This window comes from Papio anubis, chromosome 4 (genome assembly GCF_008728515.1).
Source record: "Papio anubis isolate 15944 chromosome 4, Panubis1.0, whole genome shotgun sequence".
Classification (NCBI taxonomy): Eukaryota; Metazoa; Chordata; class Mammalia; order Primates; family Cercopithecidae; genus Papio; species Papio anubis.
This window is the reverse complement of record NC_044979.1, coordinates 145,340,839-145,362,675: the sequence shown is the minus strand read 5'-3', so window position 1 is coordinate 145,362,675 and position 21,837 is coordinate 145,340,839. Positions and strand designations below refer to the sequence as shown.

General features: G+C 39.8%; 1 protein-coding gene across 3 annotated transcripts in view; it reads left to right on the top strand.

Annotated features, from left to right (window-relative positions):
- The window catches only part of SDK1 (sidekick cell adhesion molecule 1), a 653,438-nt gene that overhangs the window by 14,701 nt on the left and 616,900 nt on the right, over positions 1-21,837 (top strand). For all 3 annotated transcript variants that reach the window (XM_031665629.1, XM_031665628.1, XM_031665627.1), the window contains exons 2-3: positions 7,568-7,674; positions 10,543-10,690. In XM_031665629.1, coding sequence (XP_031521489.1) covers positions 7,568-7,674; positions 10,543-10,690 — 255 coding nt within the window. The remainder of the gene's footprint in view (positions 1-7,567; positions 7,675-10,542; positions 10,691-21,837) is intronic.

The window sequence follows — 21,837 nt, the reverse complement described above, 5'->3', positions numbered from 1 at the left end:
CCCTAGTAGCTGGGACTACAGGCACATGCCATCACGCCTGGTTAATTTTTGTATGTTTAGTAGAGACAGGGTTTCACCATGTTGCCCAGGCTGGTCTCAAACTCCTGGGCTGAAGCGATCCACCCACCTTGGCCTCCCAAAGTGCTGGGATTATAGATGTGAGCCACCACACTCAGCTTCTACATGCTTTTTGTTTTGTTTTAATCTATTGCGTTCTCTTTGTACTCACCAAGAAGAAGAGGCTATTATATTTAATTGAGAATTCTTTTCTCAGTTGATTTCCTCATCACCCAACCTAATTGTGTGTGACTCCCATCTACATCTTCTTGAAAAGGGCATAATTTCTCTAGTTGTCCATCTTGATGTTCAGCTTTCATTTTCCTAACCTTGGTTTATGTCAACTCTCTTCTTCTAGTTAACTCCTCTTGGCTCCTGTCCTCTATGAAGTGCCTATCTTACAACAGCAAGGACAAAAGGTGCTATCTCATTTAATTTACATCCATAATATTAATGTGGTGTGACCTCACATTCATATTCTCCCCACAAAGTTGAGTGTTATTTGTATTTATTTCTGGCTTCGGTTTGACTGCTTTTTGGAACTCTGTATGGTCACAACAGATATGAATGTTTATGGAGAATCTCTGAGGCAGAATTAGCATTAGGGTTTTTAAGGTTCTCATCGGAAATGATTTGGATTTAGATAATTATTGGTTCTTTGTTTAGGGATCATTGTGGAAGCTAAGTGAAGACCTTTAGCCAGAATTGACCAAACTACACTGTAACATAATTCATTGTTGACAAATACTCCCAAGTGAGAGAAGTGGAAGCTTTTAAAATTTACGTTTTTAATTTGTTCATGCTTATAATGCTTAATAGAGTGGTTTAGGTCCTTTTACCATTGTGCGTTGGAATGGATTTTTTTTTTTTTTATTATGCAGAAACTAACATTTGCCTTCATACTTTAATCCTTGATGTAATGGTCCCCAACTTTTATGTTATAGAGAACCTGGCATTATAAAGAATTAAGTCAATAGACATGCAATAAAAGATTTTTATCCCTAAGCAAAGTAAATGTCCTCTTTCCTGAAGGTTTTCTGAAATTCCTTTTTTACCGACTTGAGAGAGCAATTAATCCTCACAGTAGATTTGACAGACGGTTCTAGTCATCTGTTCGTGCTTTACTAAATATGGATTGCACATTTTCTGCCCCTGATTTAATAAGGAAAAGTGGGAATGAATGAAGAATGAATGATCCCCAAAGCATTGTTTTTGTTAGAGAAAATCACATGAATGGGAATCCCAGAGGAGGAGTGTTAGGAACATTTCAACATTAATTCTTTAGTCTTTGGATTGGCTTTCATAACTATTAATGAAGATAAAGTTTAAATGTAGTCATTCATGGTATGACATCAATAAAAAGGTTGTGGAAGATTAGCATCTAATTGATATCAGGAGAGCTTATATTCGTCAAATTTATATTCCTGAAACAAGTGCTACAAATTCCTTAGACCCTTCCACACAGGGACCTGTTTATTGCCCTTCTCAATTTAATATGAATTTTGAAATAAAATACACATTAAATAACTTTTACAAATATTGTGTTCCCTTTGTATAGCTTCCATTGTTACCGTACTGTTTAATTTAACTTCATATTGATTACTCCAATTCTTTTGAAAGAACTAAAAACTTAACCTCAGCTTGCCCCATGCCTAAGGCCTATTAGTGAGCTGTATACACCATCAGATTCACATACATATCTCTTTCTTAACAAATTTCAGTCTGAATTTTCCTTGTGGTTTTCTTTTTCTGTGATAGCTTGTTATGGGACAGTCTGAGTTTTTCATTTCGTTATTTTGCTTCAGGAGAAAACCTGCTATAGACTCATCCCACTTTGGATTTTTTTAAATTTCACCTAGAAAATTTATAAAAATAAAATTGAAAACAATTATTTATCATGCCATGCCAAAAAAAAGAGAATTGATGTATTTCCAAGAAGGACATAAATGGCTTACAGTTATTTTTACCTTAACCTTTTTTTTTTTTTTTTTTACTTTAAGAATAAGAATAGGCTTTGGTCCAAGGTATAAAAGCTTATTATAGAACTTGGTTGCTTATTTTCATGCAAAATAGATATTTTCATACCAGCATAAAAATTACTATTGTGGGGAATAGTCGTATCTAAAGTGACATAAAATGGATATTGACAGTCCCCCCACCATTGAGAAAGAAAAATCTTACAACTAATTTTAATGAATATGTAAATTTTTTCTTATGAAGCAAATGAGGTTCCCTGACCACCTAGGGGAAGTGTAAATGTTCTCATCTGCACTGAGGCTGTGGTTTTGGCCTGTGACAGTTAGACTCAGTCATCGCATCTGGCGGTGCTTGGAAAGGACCGCTGAACAGTAACTAAAGTAGTATTTTGTCAGATGTTTTCTAAAATTTTAGTGGCTCATACTCAAGGGAACTTCTTGTAACAGGTAAATGTGTCCCAGTTTGAGGGGATTCTTTATCTTCCAGTGATTTTTGGTGGTTTACCAGGAAGCCATGTTTTTTTTTGTGTTTGTTTGTTTGTTCGTTTTTTTCAGAAAAAAAGAAATGATTCTATGAGGTATTATTTAGGTTTTGCTATGACCTTGGTGAGCACCTAGTAACTATAGAATATATTTCAGCCAAAATTATTTTGGCTATGTTCTAGGGCGTGGAATTTTGAAGGGTTCTAAAGCCACAGAAACCAACTTTCTCTTGTGTGAGCTGTTGCGTGGATATTGGGGTACCCGTAGAGTCAGTCACTGGGCAACCTGGAGATTGGGCATGAACAGAGTGAGCCACAGTCACTCCAGAACCGGTCCCATGAGGGTCCTGCTGCTGGCCCCTCTGAACACTGGCCATCACTGCTTGAGCCACTGCCCCAGTTGGCACTGGACACTCCACTACTCCCCTGGACTAGGGCTCCCCTGTGCCCCCACCACTGCTGCCACTGCTGCTGTCAGATGAGCTCTCCTTTAGCCCTCTTCCTGGGCATCACCAGCTCCAGACTTAAAAATCCAGAGCAAGTGTGTCTAATTGGCCATGCTATGTGTCAGACCTGGTACCTGTGGAGGCAGTGGTCTGGGAATCTCCAGATGTGGTCCTTTCAGCCTTTAATTGAGATAAGCCCCATCTCCACAAAAGCTCATAGGGTGGAGAATTCTCCAAATACAGGGAAGTGGTTCAGCTCCTAGGTAGACTGAACATGTCAGATGTCTAGTCCAAGCAATTGTTCCTGGTCTGAGATGGACCTGATGCTGCTTCCTAGAGAAATTCTAGCGTTGTTCCAGTGGTCCACTCAGAGATGCAGGTCACAACTGAGGCTTTCTCCTATTAGCAGAAATGGACATTTAAGGCCTTGGTTTTTGTTTGGATTTTGTGTTTTATTTTCTTTGCCATTCCTGATGATGAACTGGCCCTGGAAAACACTGTGTTCGTTGAGTAGAATTCTGCCTTGATAGAGTGAGTGCAAACATTCCCTGCTGTGTTGATTTGAAACAGGAACAGGCATTTTCTATATTTTAGTGGCATATGGTGCTAAGATTTTATCATACTTTCTTGTAAAGAGCCAGGAAACTTTGCCTGCTTAAAAATGTGTGTTTATAAACAATAGACTTACAATGAATATTCCCATCTGTTAGGTGAACATAATTTGTGTAGGAATTCCCATAATAGGTGGAGGACTTTGCAACTTTTTTCATATTTTTTTCCCTGGTGAGACATTAGACTAAAGAGATGGTACAAAACAGCATATGCTTAATATTCAATTTTGTCTCTATTTCTCCCTGTTGTTTGAAAGCAGTTCTATTTTTGTGCATTAGTACATAGGATTACTATAGAAATTCATAAGAATTTAAGACCTACTTAGGTACTGAAAAACAGGAAAAAGTAGAATGAGCAATCATATAAATATGGTTATGTTGCAATGATAAAACTGTCTTTGTAGTGTTTCAAATACCTACTGCAATGACTTGTGCTATTTCTTTCCAAAAACTTTTCTTGACTTTTGTTTTAAGCTAATCTCAAAACTCCCCTCTATTGTAATCATAGCATGTAATAATCAAAGCTGCACATACTCCTGGTCTGGATTTGTAATTTAAATAAATGGCATTGGCTTTTTATTATTGTGATTGTATTCACTAATTAATTTTGTTTTACATGAACTATTCCACATAAAGAATAAAACTTTTAAGATTAAAACTCAGCAATATTTTTTCTCTTCACAAAAGATTTTGTTAATCCTCCCCTAGGAGCTCAAGAAGATTATCAGAGGGGAAAATATAGTTTGATTAATTTTTGCTTAATCTTGAATTACCTGTGTTGTCCAAATGTTTTAGTCACTTAAAATTATGCCTATCAGTTCCTTTTTCAGGTTGCCTAATTGTACATACTTGAATAAAAACATGAGCAATTTGTTGAATATAAGTGATTCAAGGTATGCTTGGGAACTGAGCAAATACAGCATAGCACACACTTTGTTTTCTACTTGATTTTGAAAAAGTTTCTCTGGTTATACTTTGTAAAAGGAAATACTTTTAAATTGTAGACAGGTATTACTGGAGCATCTTTTTTTGGGGGTAAAGTATACCATCATTATGTTTTCTTCTTCCCTTTGTGGAAAATAGTCTATTCGTATTTGAGCTCCTTTTCTTTTCTTTTTCTTTTTTTTTTTTTTTTTTTTTTTTAGACAGGATCTGGCTCTGTCACCCAGGCTGGAGTGCAATGGCACGATTTTGGCTCACTGCAACCTCCGCCTCCCAGGCTCAGGTGATCTTCCCACCTCAGGCCCCAAGGAGCTGGGATTATAGGCTCACACCACCACACCTGGCTAATTTTTGTATTTTTTTTTGTAGAGACAGAGTTCCACCGTATTGCCCAGGCTGGTTCCTTTTCTTTGTTTTGATAGACACCTTCCCATATGTGAAAAGCATCTAAGCCTCATGTCTTACTCTTTTGTTTTTTGTTCAAATATGATGTACCTTATTCAACTGCAATGTGCATACCTTCACTTTTATTTTTTAATATGATCAACAATAGAAAAAGCTGTACATATCCAATGTATACAACTTGATGAGTTGGGAGATAATTATATGCCCTTGAAACTTTCACCACCATATATGGCATAAATCTCTCCACCTCCAGAAGTTCATTATTATTTTGTGTGATAAAAACACAGAAGACTTACCCCCTTAGTAAACTTTATGTAATACAGTATGATTCCTGCAGACACTATCCTGTACAGTAGCTCTGTAGGACTCACTCATCTAGTATAGCCGAAACTTCCTGCCCCTGCATTCTTCCCCATTTCCCCTCCCCTGTACCCCTTAATGGCCACCATTTCACTCTCTGCTTCTATGAACTTGACTATTTTAGATTCCTCTTAATCTTATAAGAGTATAAGAGTATCAGGTAGGATTTGTCCTTGTGTCTGGTTTACTTCACTTAGATGAACCTAAAGGATATCATGCTATGTAGCAAATGCCAGGATTTCCTTCTTTTTAAGGCTGAATAATATTCCATTGCGTGTATACACCATATTTGCTTTCCCCATTCCCCAGCAGACACCTGGATTGTTCATGTCTTGGCTAATTGTGGATAATGCTGCAGTAGATGTGGGAGTGCAGACATCTGAGATCCTTATTTCAGTTCTTGGGAAATATACCCAGAAGTGGGATTTGGGAGTCATGTGGTCGTTGTATGTGTAATGTTGTAAGAAACCTCTCTACTATTTTCCATAGTGGCTACACCAACTTACATTCCCATGTTTAGTAGTTCCTTTTTCTCCAAGTCGTCAGCAACATTTATTTTTCATTTTTTGGTAGTAGCCATCCTAACAGGAGTACAAAGACATCTCACTGTGATTGGGGTTTGCATTTCCCTGATGATTAGGGACATTGAGCCCTTTTTCATATACCTGTTGACCATTTGTGTGGCTTTGGAGAAATGTCTGTCTAGTATCTTTGCTCTTATTAAAATTAAGGGGCTTTTTTAAAGCTATTTTTTCATGATGTAGTGTGTGTGTGTGTGTGTGTGTGTGTGTTCTGAGACAGGATCTTGCTCTGTCACCTAGGCTGGAGTGCAGTGGTGCAATCTCAGCTCACTGCAACGTCTGCCTCCTGGGTTCAAGTGATTCTCCTGTTTCAGCCCCCCAGGTAGCTGGGATTATGGGCGTGTGCCACCACACTGGCTAATTTTTGTGTTTTTAGTACAGACTGGGTTTCACCATGTCGCCCAGGCTGGAGTGCAGTGGCCGGATCTCAAGCTCATCTGCAAGCCTCCGCCTCCCGGGTTTGCAGCCATTAGCTACCTCGCCTCGAGCCTCCCGATGTAGCTGGGACTACAGGCGCCCACCACCTCGCCCGGCTATTTTTTTGTATTTTTTAGTAGAGACGGGGTTTCACTGTGTTAGCCAGGATGGTCTTGGTCTCCTGACCTCGTGATCCGCCTGTCTCGGCCTCCCAAAGTGCTGGGATTACAGGCTTGAGCCACCGCGCCCGGCCTAGATATTAACTCTTTCTTAGCTATATAGTTTGCTCACACCTTACTCTTAATTTGTCTGTGAATGTGGCCGAGAACTCAATTACTGTACCATCTTGGGCAGCTTAGAAGGGGTGGGCTCCGGAGTTGTAAGACTCATTTCAAGTGGCTGTTGGTTACCTATCTTTACTTGCTGGTGGATTTTAAAACATCCTAATTTACAAAACCAGCAGTAAACCTAAAGCAAGGCTTTTATAGAAACTCTATCTTTTAATTATTTTTTTTTCCTTTGAAATTATACTAAAAAGTGTAGACAGGCATGGATTTGAAGGATGATTACTTACAGTTGCAGAAGTGGAAAATACATATGAAATGACTTTTTAACCTCTGAAAAAGTTTTTAAAGTTAACATCAGGGCATATGTGGAGAAGTCAGGAAAGGAAGTGAATACATTATGCTGAGAGACGTCCACGTTGGTGACTGGAGAGAGACGTCCTGATGGCATTGCTTTCTCTGTGCTGACGAGTTCTACATCTCATCCTGAAAGTGTTCTTTGCCCCTTTGTGTGGAGTGACGCAAGGCATCATGTTCAGACTGTTGTCAGTTCTAGAAATAATCTTTGGAAATTCTGACGTTCTACAGAGAGAGAGTTATAAATGATTTTTGATTGAGAGGGCTAGTTTAAATGCAGTGACTTTTAATGATTTAACCTTTCTCCTTCAGCCAGTTGTGAGTTATATCCCCTGTGTGCATGGCGCTGTGCTAGCTACCACGGTTACAATGATGAATAAGACAGAAGCAGATCCTAGCTTTGGGTGATATTTATAGCCCAGTTGGCGAGACAGGTATCAGGGCAATCATCTCAGAAATAAACGGTAGTTCTAGTTAGTCTCATGGTTAGGGAAGGATTGCACAGATATTAGGTTACCAAAAATAAAATATTCGTTGAGCATAGACTAGATGAGATGCCAGTGCTGTTTGATAAAATAGCACCTAATGGTTAGATATAACTGTTGAACACTGGATGTAAGCATTAACACTTCTTTTTGCTATTCAACAGGTATATTATTCCATCTTTGCAGAAGCTCGATGCTGGGTTTTACCGCTGCGTGGTGCGAAACAGAATGGGAGCACTCCTGCAAAGAAAATCAGAAGTTCAAGTCGCATGTATGTGTACAGTATGGAGATGTCCAAATGTTGCAGAACAGAGTGTCGCTGGGGAGTAAATCAGAATCACTTTTCACCATTGTAGGAACTAAGATTTTATCTTTGGTCCTATTCCGGGTAGAATAATTGCTCAACTCAGTGAGAGATAAGTAAGCAGCCAGCGTGGCTGGCCGGGTGAGGGGCTGATGAGGCAAAGGCCACTTTTCTTCATTTGAAAAGACTCAGGATCCTACAAGGCCCCGGGGAGGATGAAAAAGTGAATGGGATGCCTTCTGTCTTATGAATCAGCTGCTCTTAGCTTGCACTATGTTTGGATTCAAAATGTTATTAAAGTATAAAGTTCAGCCCATTTAGGTCAAAGTTCGTTCATTGTCAGTTCTTTCCAGTGACGATTTGTTTAGAAATCTTTACGCTGCACCACAAAAAGCACATGGATAGTGAGCGTCCCCGATGGTATTCATGTGATATAGTGATTTATTAATTCTTTATTCAGCAGATCCTTTTTGGAGAATGAAACTTTTAAAAGTAAACGAAGGAGACATCAAGAATGCAGGAAGCTTAAATTTTCATGTAGTCTTGAGGAGAAACAGGAGAGCAAACTTGGCCTATGCAAAGTATTTAGTCCTTTTTCTTATTCAAAATCTGTGAAGAGTAAAAATGGACTGCCTACTTTACCTTACATACATATGTGTATATAAAATAGAGACATAACATATAATTATATGTCATATATATGTGATATATGTTATATATATATAAATAAATATATATTTGAGACAGGGTCTATCTCTGTCTCTCAGGCTGGAGTGCAGTGGCACAAACATAGCTCACTGCAAGCTTGAACTGGGCTCAAGTGATCCTCCCTCCTCAGCCTCCCGAGTAGCTGGGACCGCAGATGTGTGCCCCATGCCTGGCTAATCTGGCTAATTTCTTTTGTTTTTGGTAGGGGAGGGATCTCACTGCATTGCCCAGGTTGGTCTCTAATGCCTGGCCTCAAGTGATTCTCCTGCTCTAGCCTCCCAAAGTGCTGGGATTACAGGAGTGAGCCTGACTTGTTTTATTATATTTATTATATCTTGAATGTACTACCAAAATTTCTCTTTGTTTAAAAGTAAGCAAAACAATGTTGTAAGATGTTAGATTACATTTTAATATATCATTATAAACTTTAGAGAATGAAAGAGCTCCTGAGTTGGGCTGTACTTTTTGGTGATGACAGAATTTCCTCATTTGTCATTTTAACCCCAATTAAGGCTTGTAGCTTTCAGTGTGAGTAGGTGAAATAAAATAAATATCTAGTTATTCTACCATAAGCCTAATGATTGGGTGAAGTGGTGATGCTATACATGTTTGCTTTTTAAAATGACTAGGAAGGCTTAAGTTTTTCTAAATTGTGATGTCGAAGAATGTTGCAGAATAATTGAGAACTTTTATTCAGTTGAATGATTGAAAATGTAATTATTAGAGTGAAGATCAATACCTAAATTATGTTTTAAGAAGAGCTTCAAAATTATTATATTCTGTCTTATAAAATTGAATTTTGCTTAATGTTTTAGTGCCTATTCTGTATCTCTAGCTCTTAGATTTTTTTTTTCTTTTCTTTTTTGAGACGGAGTCTGCCTCTGTTGCCCAGAGTGGAGTGCAGTGGCATGATCGTGGCTCACTGCAACCTCCGCCTCCCGAGTTCAAGTGATTCTCCTGCTTCAGCCTCCCGAGCAGCTGGGATTATAGGCGCCCACCACCACACCCAGCTGATTTTTGTATTTTTAGTAGAGATGGGGTTTCACCATATTGGCCAGGCTGGTCTCAAACTCCTGACCTCAGGTGATCCGCCTGCCTTGGCCTCCCAAAGTGTTGGGATTATAGATGACAACCACTGCTCTGCCTTTAGATTTTTTTTTTAAATCTTTCTTTTCTCCTTTGCTTTGATAACAAATTTCATTTTCTTTTAAAATATGAATATTTTTCTAATCTGTTTTGTTGGTTTGTTTCATCTTTTCCCTCAAATATTAGATACTATCACATAGAAAATGTCTTTCGACTCCAGAAGACATTGATAATAGAGCACTTCCATGGAATATTTCAAACTTATTTACATTTAAATAAAAATACACTATTTTGCCTTATCTATTTGTATATTTTTATTTGCATCTGACCATCATATGGAATTTTATTCAAAAATTTCAAATGTTACTAATTTTAAAATTAGCCATTTATACCTACATTCTAATAGCTGTGTTTTGTCCTGTGACTCCATTTTTTAAACGTTTTTTACTAGTAGAACAAATACTGGAACAAAGGCTAGTTGCCCCAAATTAAGTCAACAGTATGGGAGTGGGGGAATGCTGTATAGACTCTTCAGTGGTTAGGAAGTATTGCTCCCAAAAGATCTGTGCGGGAGACAGTGACCTCACAAATGAAGGGAACAAGCTGAAGGGAACAAGCTGAAGGGCCAGTGCCGGGCTGGAACGAGTTTGAAAGATTTATGAGCTAGGAGACATCCAGATGCATTTTCTGACAGTTTCTGAGAAAACTGCTTCATGTGGTTCTAGGATGGCTTCAGCACTTCATTTTCAGTATCAGACAGTTGCAGACGTTCCCTTGTATTGTCAGGTAGGACAAACACCATGTGGCTTTGCTGACGAACGCGCAGCGTGGGCGCTTCAGAGGCACGTGGCTTGGCTTGTCCTGTGCTTCACTCACAGGCAGATGCGCGTTGGTCAGCGCTGCCCTGCAGTCTTGCTTGTCCTGGTGTGACATGTGGCAGCATCAGTGACTTCACTGTAACACGTACCTATTTCCATCTGTGACCCCTTCCCTCCCCGAGAAATGTTTTCTAGAACTTGAAAGCGCTCTTTTTCTCTGCAGACATGGGAAGTTTCATGGATACGGACCAGAGGAAAACAGTTCCTCAAGGACGTGCAGCAATTCTAAACCTGCTGCCCATCACCAGCTACCCCAGACCTCAAGTGACTTGGTTTAGAGAAGGGCACAAGATTATTCCAAGCAACAGAATGTAAGTTGCTCCAAACATTAAAGCTTCAAATACAATTTTAATGTCATTTGCTGGCACCATCTACACAGTAAGTGTACCAATTAAGGTTACCAATGATTTGAAAAGAGCAAACTAGTCTAGGGGTCCTATCCTAATCTTTAACAAACAGCTGTTTTAGGACTGGCTTGCATATTTTTAAGCATTTCAAGCAAATAACCGTGTAATATTATTCTTTTTTTCTTTTGTTTTATTTTGTTCTGAGACTGAGTCTGCCTCTGTCGCCCAGGCTGGAATGCAGTGGCACCATCTTGGCTCACTGCAAGCTCCGCCTCCTGGGTTCACGCCATTCTCCTGCCTTAGCCTCCCGAGTAGCTGGGACTACAGGCACCCGCCACAGCACCTGGCTAATTTTTTGTATTTTTAGTAGAGACGGGGTTTTACCATATTAGCCAGGAGGGTCTCGATCTCCTGGCCTCATGATCTGCCCGCCTCGGCCTCCCAAAGTGCTGGGATTACAGGCATGAGCCCCCACGCCCGGCCAATATTATTCTTCAGAATGTTGCGTGCCCTAAAACTAAAGCACCCTTACTCAACTTTGCAGTCAATTTTTTTTCTTTTTTGAATGTACTTTTTAAGATGTCATTGTCATCCCTGAGTTGGGCTTTGCTCCTAGTACTAATTTAATGAGTGCTGGTATTTACTTATAGACTGTGGGTTTTTTTCCCCCTCCTTTTATTGAGCCGTGTTTGATACGACTTTCTCTGACGATAAAACAGTAATTACTGCTTATTTCTCTTTATCCTTTTATCCTACCATGACAGTTTTATTTCTCTTCATCTAATTAGTGGTTCACCCATCTATTGCAGAATAGTTGCTTTGTGATTAGTTAAGCATTATTTCAAGGTGTTCTTGCCTATCTCACATTCAAGATATTTATCTAATGCCAGGCAGGTTTTCTTCACTTGGAGCTTTAAGTGATTAAAAAGAACACTTGGTATATATTTCATAACTGGACATTTTACAACCTAATTTAAAGACAATATTCCAAACATAAAGGTTTCAAGGCTGAACATTTCCAGAAGAATCATGAAATGCCGTAAGCATAGGCCAGAAGTCAGATATTTATGCCGTCCAGTGGTTGCACTCAGATAAAAATTCATCACGAGAAAACACTCTTATTCTGCTTTTTTTCAAAAAGAATATGTGTGGGGTCATTTGCCAAATAGATTTTACATGTAACTATGAAAGTTACCGTGGGAACCCACTTGCTCTCTCCCCTACCTGAGCATCTGTGGAATCCCTTCCCTAAGCCTCGTGATTCTCATCTCCAACCCCTACCTGAGCATCTAGAATCCCTTCCCTAAGCCCCATGTCTCCAGTCTTCTACTTCTGGATCAGAATCTGGCTGGAACCTAAATAATAATAATTATTATTACTATTAATAATTATATAATACTAATTATAATTAATAATTATTATTTTGAGACAGAGTCACTCTGTCACCCAGGCTGAAGTACAATGGCGTGATCTCAGCTCACTGCTACCTCTCCCTCCCAGGTTCAAGCGATTCTCCTGCCTCAGCCTCCTGAGGAGCTGGGACTGCAGGTGCGCGTCACCATCCCCGGCTAATTTTTGTGTTTTTAGTAGAGATGAGGTTTTACCATGTGGCCAGGCTGGTCTTGAACTCCTTACCTCAAATGACCCACCCGCCTCGGCCTCCCAAAGTGCTGGGATTACAGGCGTGAGCCACCCCACTGAAGCTTATTTTACAAATGTTTCTATTTTGGTTATTGGGAACAAAAATTTGTGTGTGTGTGTGTGTATATATATATATGCAGAATATTTTAAAATTCTAGTAAAAATACCAGTTACCTTAGAAGATGGGATAATTGCTATCCTTTTTTCTTTATTTGATTACAGGTTACTTAGATATCCACCTTTATATTGATTCCAATCATAAAAGGTGCGTCTTGAGTTGGGATGAAACAAAGATGAAGGATCAATGTTTCATTCTTAGTAGACTGTTAGGCTTTAAAAAGGCAGGCGAGGACTGTGCGTGGTGGCTTGTTCCTGTAATCCTGGCGCTTTCAGATGCTGATTGCTTGAGTTCAAAGCCATCTGGAGTTTAAAAACAGCCTGGGAAACATGGTGAAACCTTATCTCTACTAAAAATTTTTAAAAAAAGAAAAATAGCTGAGTGTGGTGGCACGAACCTGTAGTTCTAGCTATTTGCTACTTGGGAGGCTGAGGTGGGAAGACAGCTTGAGACCAGAAGTTGGAGGTTGCAGTGAGTTATGATGGTGCCACTGTACTCCAGCCTGGGTGACAGAGCAAGACCCTGTCTCCAAGGAAAAAAAAAAAAAAGTGTGGGGGATGGGGGCGGCAGGCAAGATACATTCTGGCATAAATATGCTAGAAGTTCCCAGTGCTGAGCACAATATGACCAGGCAAACTTAGGATAAATGTTGGGGGAAAATTGGTACCAGGGATGGGGAGGTAGATTGAATTAGGCTTTCCTCTCAAACACTGGAGCTTTTAATTAATGTCAGTGGCAGCAAAATTCATCATGGAAGAATTCTTTGAACTTAGTAGCAAATAAGTCTGTATTAATCCACCTGTTAACCTGTGTTTTCTCTATATGCATAAGACAACACTTATTCACAAGTCTGACAGGGTATAGAATGAAATAATTCTTAATTTCATAAATTTTTTTAAACTTGCAAATGCATGCTAAAGCCTGTTTAATTCCTGGTGAGCTAATAAAGACAAGACACTAGTAGGGCTTTAACTTGGTGTAATATCAAACAAATGGTCTGCTTACAAGCGTGAAGCTGTTGATAAATCTCTAATCTCAGGAAATAATGCAGTATACCATTTTTTAGAGAGATGAGATGAGGCTGATTATGGATATTTACACTTTTACAAGGCCCTTTAGTTTCATATTTTCCACCTCATCATCACCCCGCATTTATTAAGTACCTGCTGTGCAAGATTACATAAATCAGTATGGGTATGTTTTTCTCCACAAGTTTATACATCATCCAAAGAGATACAGCTTTCATATCCCAAGTACACTGATTCGATCTTTACAAATTATATGAATGTATTTAATGATCACACGTACCCTGAAACTATGTACATCTATTATGCATCAATAAAAAGTTTAAATGTTTAAAAATTTAACAATCTAAATATGAAAACCCAATATATTGCTTTCCATGTCTAAGAAAGTACAGCTTTTGACTGAAGATGGGAGGACATTTCTGCGTTCCTCCCACCCACGTGATTGATAGCACAAGTCAGATGGCATCACATTTGTTATATACCCAGAGATGCCATTTAAAAACGAGCATTTGACTCAAGGTGCTTCACACATATTGAAATGCAGGTCAAGCTTCTGCACCTGTTTTTTTTTTTTTTTAAATTTTTATTTTTTGAGATGGAGTCTTGTTCTGTTGCCCAGACTGGAGTGCAGTGGCCTGATCTTGGTTCACTGCAACCTCTGCCTCCCAAGGTCAAGCGATGCTCCTCCCTCAGCCTCCTGAGTAGCTGAGATTACAGGCACACACCACTAAGCCCAGCTAATTTTTGTATTTTTAGTAGAGATGGGGTTGCACCGTGCTGGCCAGGCTGGTCTCGAACTCCTGACCTTGTGATCTGCCTGCCTCGGCCTCCCAAAGTGCTGGGATTATAGGCGTGAGCAAACTTAGGATAAATGCCTGGCCTTTCTGTACCTATTTTTATCCTCCTTGTGTGAGTTTACTTTTCTAATACATGCACCTTTGTCATGTGGTGAAAGAAGCTCATTTTCTCTCCCCACCTCCATTTTTAAACATTATCTCGTTATCTACTTTTAAAATGTGAGCTTTAGGCTTATAATTAAATGATTTTTTTTTTCATTTTCAAGGGAAACAGTAAGTGTAATGTTTCCTAACTTGAAAAATTAGTTGAATAGCCTATTAATAATCTTAACAGGAGCTATTATTTATTGAGTACCTACTTTAAACATATCTTCTCTAATCCTCACAATTGCCTTCTGAGGCAGGTATGATTAGCTCTATGTATAGTTATCAGAATGGAAGATTATGGATGTTAAATTACTTACCCCGGGGCCCAGAGCCGATACACACAGAGCCAGGGTTCAAATCCGGGTCTGCCTGACACTCAGTCTCATGCTTGCTTCTGGATCAGCCTAATTCTTTCTACCTTATTTGCTGATCGTTTTTTATGTTTTTGATTATTTTTTTCCATACATTGCTCTAGTCTTCCTTTCTCATCTTTAGAAGACCAGCTTTCAACTTGAAATAACATGGATTAACCTGGGTTTGCACAGAGGGGTTGAAAAGTATCAGAGACTGGTATGTTTTGAAACTAGAGTCAGAGTGGGCGCGGTGGCTCACGCTTGTAATCCCAGCACGTTGGGAGACCAAGGCGGTTGGATCAGGAGGTCAAGAGATCAAGACCATCCTGGCCAACATGGTAAAACCCCATCTCTATTAAAAATACAAAACTTAGCTGGGCGTGGTGGCGTGCGCATGTAGTCCTAGCTACTTGGGAAGCTGAGGCAGGAGAATTGCTTGAACCTGGGAGGCAGAAGTTGCAGTGAGCCAAGATTGTGCCACTGCACTCCAGCCTGGCAACACAGTGAGACTCAGTCTCAAAAAAAAAAAAAAAAAAGAAAGAAAGAAAGTAGAATCAGAAAGATTTCCTGTTGGATTGGATGTGGGAAATTAGAGAAAGAGAATAATCATGGATAACTCTATGACTTTTCTTGGCCTGAGCAACTTGTAGGATGGAGATACCATTTGCTAAATAGGGAGATGATTTGGGGAGAAGTGAATTTTGTCTGTATAGGTGGAGGATTTGGCAGTGTTGTCTGCAATCTGTTTTTGACATGTTAAGTTTGAGATGCATAGTAGATCACCGGAAGGAACCAATGATTAGATAGACATACATGTCAGATTCAAGATCAGCAGCGAGGTCTAGGTTAAACTTGTCAGTTGTTGGTGTATTGATGACATTTAAAGCTCTTTACAAACCTATGAAATAAGCCAGTAGGTGTACCCCCAAAGACTTCCATTGTATCAGTTAAAAGGGTGATGCATGCCTATAATCCCAGCTACTTGGAAGTCTGAGGTGGGAGGATCACCTGAGCTCAGGAGTTACAGACCAGCCTGGGCAATGTAGCAAGACTCTGCCTGCAAAAATAAGAAGATGCTCTTGGCTGCAAGTCACTTTGGCTGTCTTATGCAAAAAGAAAATTTATTGGAATATATAGAGAAATAAAGAATCAAACCAATAGGAGAGGATTTCATAATAACCAGGACAACTCCTGAGGCCCAAGGAGCAGAGAACAAATAAACAGTGCAATGGCCTCCCAGGTCCTAATTCCGAGAACTTGTGAGTATGTTACATGGCAGTGGGGGAAGTAAGGCTGCAAAGCCATCTGGAGCTGATATAGGTGAAAGGATGGGACAAAAGGAAAAAGGCATTTTAGGGCAAGTGAAGTTAAGATTCATGACTGTACCCTATGACTTGATACAAGCTCAAATGCTGGCAGAGCTGTCTCCCAGCATCTCGCCTTAGGGTTTTAACCAGTGAGAGTCAAGTTCCATTGTCCCTGACTCCCACATGCCAGAGGGCAGAGGCCTGATTCTCCCAAGCTTTGTGGGTTCCACTTTGGGAGGAGACAGGCTAACTTTCCTTGTTTTATACATGAAGTAGAGGGAGTTCCCTGGATTTGTTTTGACCACCTCTTAGCAAGTATTCTTTTGAATGGTTGGGATCTGAAAAACACCATTGTCCTAAGATTTATGACTTCAGTCAAAACTCTGAAACAAGAGGAAAATTTTAGTTAGCATCCTGCTATTTATATTTTGAATTACCAGTTCACGTTTGCACCCTGGGGCAGGTAGAAAACTGTCTGAGTAGACAAGACCTACAAATGTGAACAGTTTTAGGTGGTTTGTTTTTTGGAGACAGTCTTGCTCTATCTCCCAGGCTGGAGTGAAGTTCAAGTGGCATGATCTCAGCTCGCTGCAACCTCCAACTCCAGGGTCAAATGATTTTCGTGCTTCAGCCTCCAGAGCAGCTGGGATTACAGGCATGTGCCACCATGCCTGGCTATTTTTTTTGTATTTTTAGTAGAGACTTTGTTTCACTATGTTGCTCAGGCTGGTCTGGAACTCCTGACTTCAGGCAATCCACCTGCCTCTGCCTCCCAAAGTGCTGGGATCACAGACGACTGTGCCTAGCCAGTTGTAGGTGTTTTTGACCACCTAAAATGTTTTTGTTTTTCTACCTACATTTGGCCTCCTGGTATGCATAGGAGATACACAGTGCTGGAATGGCTGGATGAATGAATGTGAAGAAAATTCATGTAATGTCCACAGACTTCCTCCGCAGAAGGGGAAAACAAATGAGAACAAACCTCAAGGAAAAATGCTGTTGATGAGGCAGAAAAAATATCTTGGAAAGACAAACAGTAGTTTGAGAGAATTGAAAATAAGTTATATTCAGAATCTGAATAGGTAATTACAGGTTTTATCTGAGAAGTTGAAAAACGTGTATATTTATTTTTCTGATTTACTGAATCCAAAGTTTGCTGTCTTTGCATATCAAAGATGAGCATAGCTTTGTCTTATAAATACAGTCTAATTTGATAATAAAATTGTTCTGTGTTATTTTGGTTTAGATATATTTTCTTTATTTGCATTTATTTCTCAAAATATGAAATGTGAATATTGATGCCGTGCTGTATTTCTCTTTCCTCCAGGACGTAATTTATGTTGGTAGTTATCAGATTAGAAAACAAAAACTTAACTCTGTACAGTGCCATTCTTTTGCTTAATTGCAAGTTCTTGTGCTCAAATTGCATCCTGTAGCCTACCTGACAGGAATGTGCAAGCACAAGTATTCTTGAATGTTGTTTTTCCTGCACATGCGAAGTTTATAGATGAAGTGTTTCAAACCTTCAGTCAGCTTTGCAATAGACGACTTGCCAGTAATGATCTGGATTGTGAAGGATGGGCAGTAAACAGCGTCCCAGGTGACTCAGAAACAGTCTGACTCATAATTGTCCGTGCTTAAATACTTGAACATCCATTAACTTATTACCATTTCATTTCAATTTCTTCAAGAAAGATTTGTTTAAATTAGCACTTGCATTGGAAGTCACAACTTAATGTTCGAATGAAGTAGATCTGGTTGTAATAATATTTTTATAGTTAACTAGGATTTCAAAATAATGTGCTTTTAAAATTTTATATTTTATAGGCATTTTGTGGATGTTTATGGAGTATATCTATGTGTGTGAACCGAGCCATATTTGGTATAAGTAAAACAGACGGGTAGATATGGGTTCCAGGCCTGCTTTCACCGTAACTCTGACCTTGGGAGAATTACCTATTCTCCCTTTGCCTCCATTTTCCCATGTCAATGGAAAAGGTTTTCTAACCACTTCTGCAATCCTTTCTGGTATTAATGTTCAGTGCTGCTGTTAAGGAAAGGGGTGCCATGGCAGTTGTTCCTCCCCTCCCTCTCTTTCTTCCTTCATGCATCCATGGACATTTCCTGAGCACTTGATTAGTGCCAGGCACTGTTCTACTTGCAAGAGACAGAAAGGGGAATTGAGGCATCCCAGGTACGGCCTTCAGTGAGGTGTGTTCTGATATAGAAGCAGGTTATACACGGGACACTTTGGGGTGAGGGTGCCCCCACGCTGAGAAGACACGGTTGGGTGGGAAGAGAGAGTCCCAAGCCGAATGGGGTTGAATTGAGTGGCTAAGGACAGGCCCTCTGTGGAGGTGACATTTTAAAAAACATGTTATAGAGTTATAATTTACATATAACAAAATGCACATTTTTTAAGCATATAGGTGGATGAATTTCAATAAATACGTACACAGAAGAAATTGCCATCCCGATCAAGAGAGTTCCTGGGCCCCTCCTGCTGTTAGTATGCATTCCTGCAGCCCTGCCCTCCCACTTGTCTAATTTCTGTGACCGCAGGCTAGATTACCTGCTCTAGAATTTCACACAAATGACATCACTGAATGTGAAATCCTTTGTCTAGCTTCATTCATTCAACATCATTTCTGTGATACTCTCAATGTGATCCTTAATAATAATAATAATTAATGATTTTTGAGTGCCAGGCACTGTTTTAAGGATTTTATTTATAACAATTCACTTAATCTTCACAGCAGCCCAGCGGTTTAGTCCTGTTATTATCGTGGCTTTCCTGACGAGAACTAAGGCAGAGCGAGGCCAGCACTTGGCCGGCGTGGGAGCCCTTTGACTCCCAAGTCCACACTGCTCCCCTGTGTATGTGAGGCTGTTCTCCCAGGTTAATGTCTGCAAAATGGGAAGGAGCCAGCCCTGTGGAGCTCAGGAGGATGAGTGTTCTAGGCACAGAGGCCAGAAACAGAAAAGAGCTTGATGTATTTGCTAAACTGAAAGAGACACTGGCCCTATAGCCCCCGAATGTGGGAAGGAATCTGGATTTTATTCTGTACACAGTGGAAAGTCTTTGGAAGAGGTTGCTATTTTTTGTGGGGTTTTTTTTGGGAAAAAAAAAAACAATTAAAATTGTGGTAAAGCATAGCTTTAAAAAGTAGAAATAGGGTTTCACTTTATCATCCAGGCTAGATTGCCATGGTGTGATCATAGCTCACTGCAGTTTCAAGCTTCTGAGCTCAAGCCATCCTCCTGCTTTGGCCTCCCAGAGCGCTGGGGTTACAGGTGTGAGCCATCATCCCTGGCCTAAGATTTATTATTTTAACCACTTTTAAATATAGTTAGTGGCACTAAGTGCATTCACATTGTTGTGCAGTCATCACCATCATCCCTCTTCAGCACATCCTTTCGTCTTGTGAAACTCTGTACCCATTAAACATAACTCCCTGCTCCCTCCTTCCCCCAGTGCCTGGCAACCACTGTTCTGCTTTCTGTCTCTATGAATTTGACTACTCTAATTATCTTGTGTGAGCAGAATCATATGGTATTTTTCCTTTTCCACCTATTTTTAATTAAACCTAGTATCTGAGATAACTGTAGATTCACATACAGTCAAAAGAAATAATGTAGGGTGATTTTATGTTCCCTGTAACCAGTTTTCCTGAATGTTGAGATCTTGTAAAATACTATATTACGGTATCACAACCAGGATACAGACGTTGATAGAGTCAAGAAACAGAACATTTCCGTCAATACTAGGATTCTTCATGTTAAGCTTTTATGGCCGTAACTACTTTCCTCTTGCCCTCTTCCCCTTCTTAAGCCCTAGTAGCCACTAATCTGTTTTTCATTTCTAAAGTTTTGTCATCTCAAGAATGTTGTGTGGACAGAATCGTGCAGTATGTGACCTGTGGGGATTGGCTTTTTTTTTTAAACCTAGTATAATTTCCTGATTTATCCAGGTTATTGTCTGCAGCCTAGTTGGTTTCCTGTTGTTGTTTAGTGTTTCTTGGTGTGGCCATACTGTGTAGTTTATAATCATTGACCTGTTGAAAGCCGTCTGGATTGTATCCGGGTTTTGGCCATGATGAAGAAAGCTGCTATAAACATTCTTGTTCCTTTTTTCTGTGCTTGAACATAAGACTTCATTGTGTTCACATACACAAATGCCCAGGAGTGGAATGACTGGGCTGTATGGTAGTTGCATGTTTACTTTTTTTTTTTTTTTTTTTAAAGAAAATGCCAAAGTGTTTTCCAGAATGGCCATACCATTTTGTAATCCCACCAGCAATGTGTGAATGATCACATTTCCCTGCTTCCTCACTAGCATTTGGTGCTGTCACTATTTTTTATTTTAGTCATTCTGATAGGTGTATGATGATATCTCCTTGTGTTTTTAAATTTTCATTTCTTTAATGGGTAATGATGTTGAACATCTCTTAATGTACTGATTTTTAAAAGAATGAAATTAGAAAACAAACTTCTTGCTGTGAAAAATGTATTCATGTATTTGAAAAGTCAGTTGAATGGGTGAAAGAGCAGACAATACACAGCTAAAGTGAGACTTACTGTTCTGATAGATCTGGAGAAATTACTCAGAATAAACACAGAGGAAAAAAGATGGGAAATCTAGAAGAAAGGCCAAGAGATCTAGAGGACAGAGTAATCAATAGACATCCGATGGAGAAAATGGGGGATAGATGCTATGCAGAGAGACCGTTGCTGTGACATTTCCTAAGATGATGACTCTTCACAATCCAGAAGCAGAATGAGCTCCAAGTAAGATAAATAAAGTAAATCCAAATCTATACCTATTATAGTGTAACTGCAGAACATCAAAGACAAAGAAGAAACCTTAAGACAACCATACATGTAATTCAGGTGCCTCAGAGGAATGGCAATCAGAAGATAACTGACAGCAGTAATAGAGAACGGAGGGGAATGACATCTTCCGAACGCCAGGGGATGGAACTGCTGTCATAAGAGTTCCGTGTCAGCTAAGCCAGCGATCCCAGGTGGGGGAGGCAGGATGGTCTTTTCAGACAAGCCTGAGAACTTATATTTCCGAGAACATTGCTGAAGGATCTGTGAATGAGCTTGAGGAAGAAGGATACTGAATCTAGAAGGCAATGCAGGGTTAGAAATGTTGGCCTTCACTTTATTTTCTCTAGTTAGGCAATGTTTAGTAATTGGAGTGTTTAAATATTTAGATATTAGATGAGGAAGTGGAGACAGCAAGTTGAGACAACTCTTGGGCGTTTTTCTTGTGAGCGGCTGCAGAGAAACCGCGCAGTGTTCGTCGTGAGGACATGAGGTCAAGGGAGCTGGTTTTATCTTACGTGGGGAATCCCAGCTATTATTTATGTATTAATGGAAATTCTCCAGTAGAGAAGGAGAATGTGAAGAGTCAGGAGAGAGTGAGGATGCCAGGGGGAACAAAGTCCTGGCAAACGTGACCTGGACAGGCACAGACAAGCGTGGGAAGGAGGGCCCTGAAGTCGTGTGGCACCGCCTTCATGGTGGCATACGGTGGCCCCTCATGGCCTCACAGCTTCCACTCTAACAGGACGGAAGCCAGAATATGCACACAGACGCATGTGGTTTGATAAACGTGCTTGTGGAAAATTGAGAGATTTCTCGTGGATTTTTATTTTCTCTGTGAATATTGGTATGAGCTTAGAAGTTTAGAGTGAGGGCTGATGTGAGAAGAC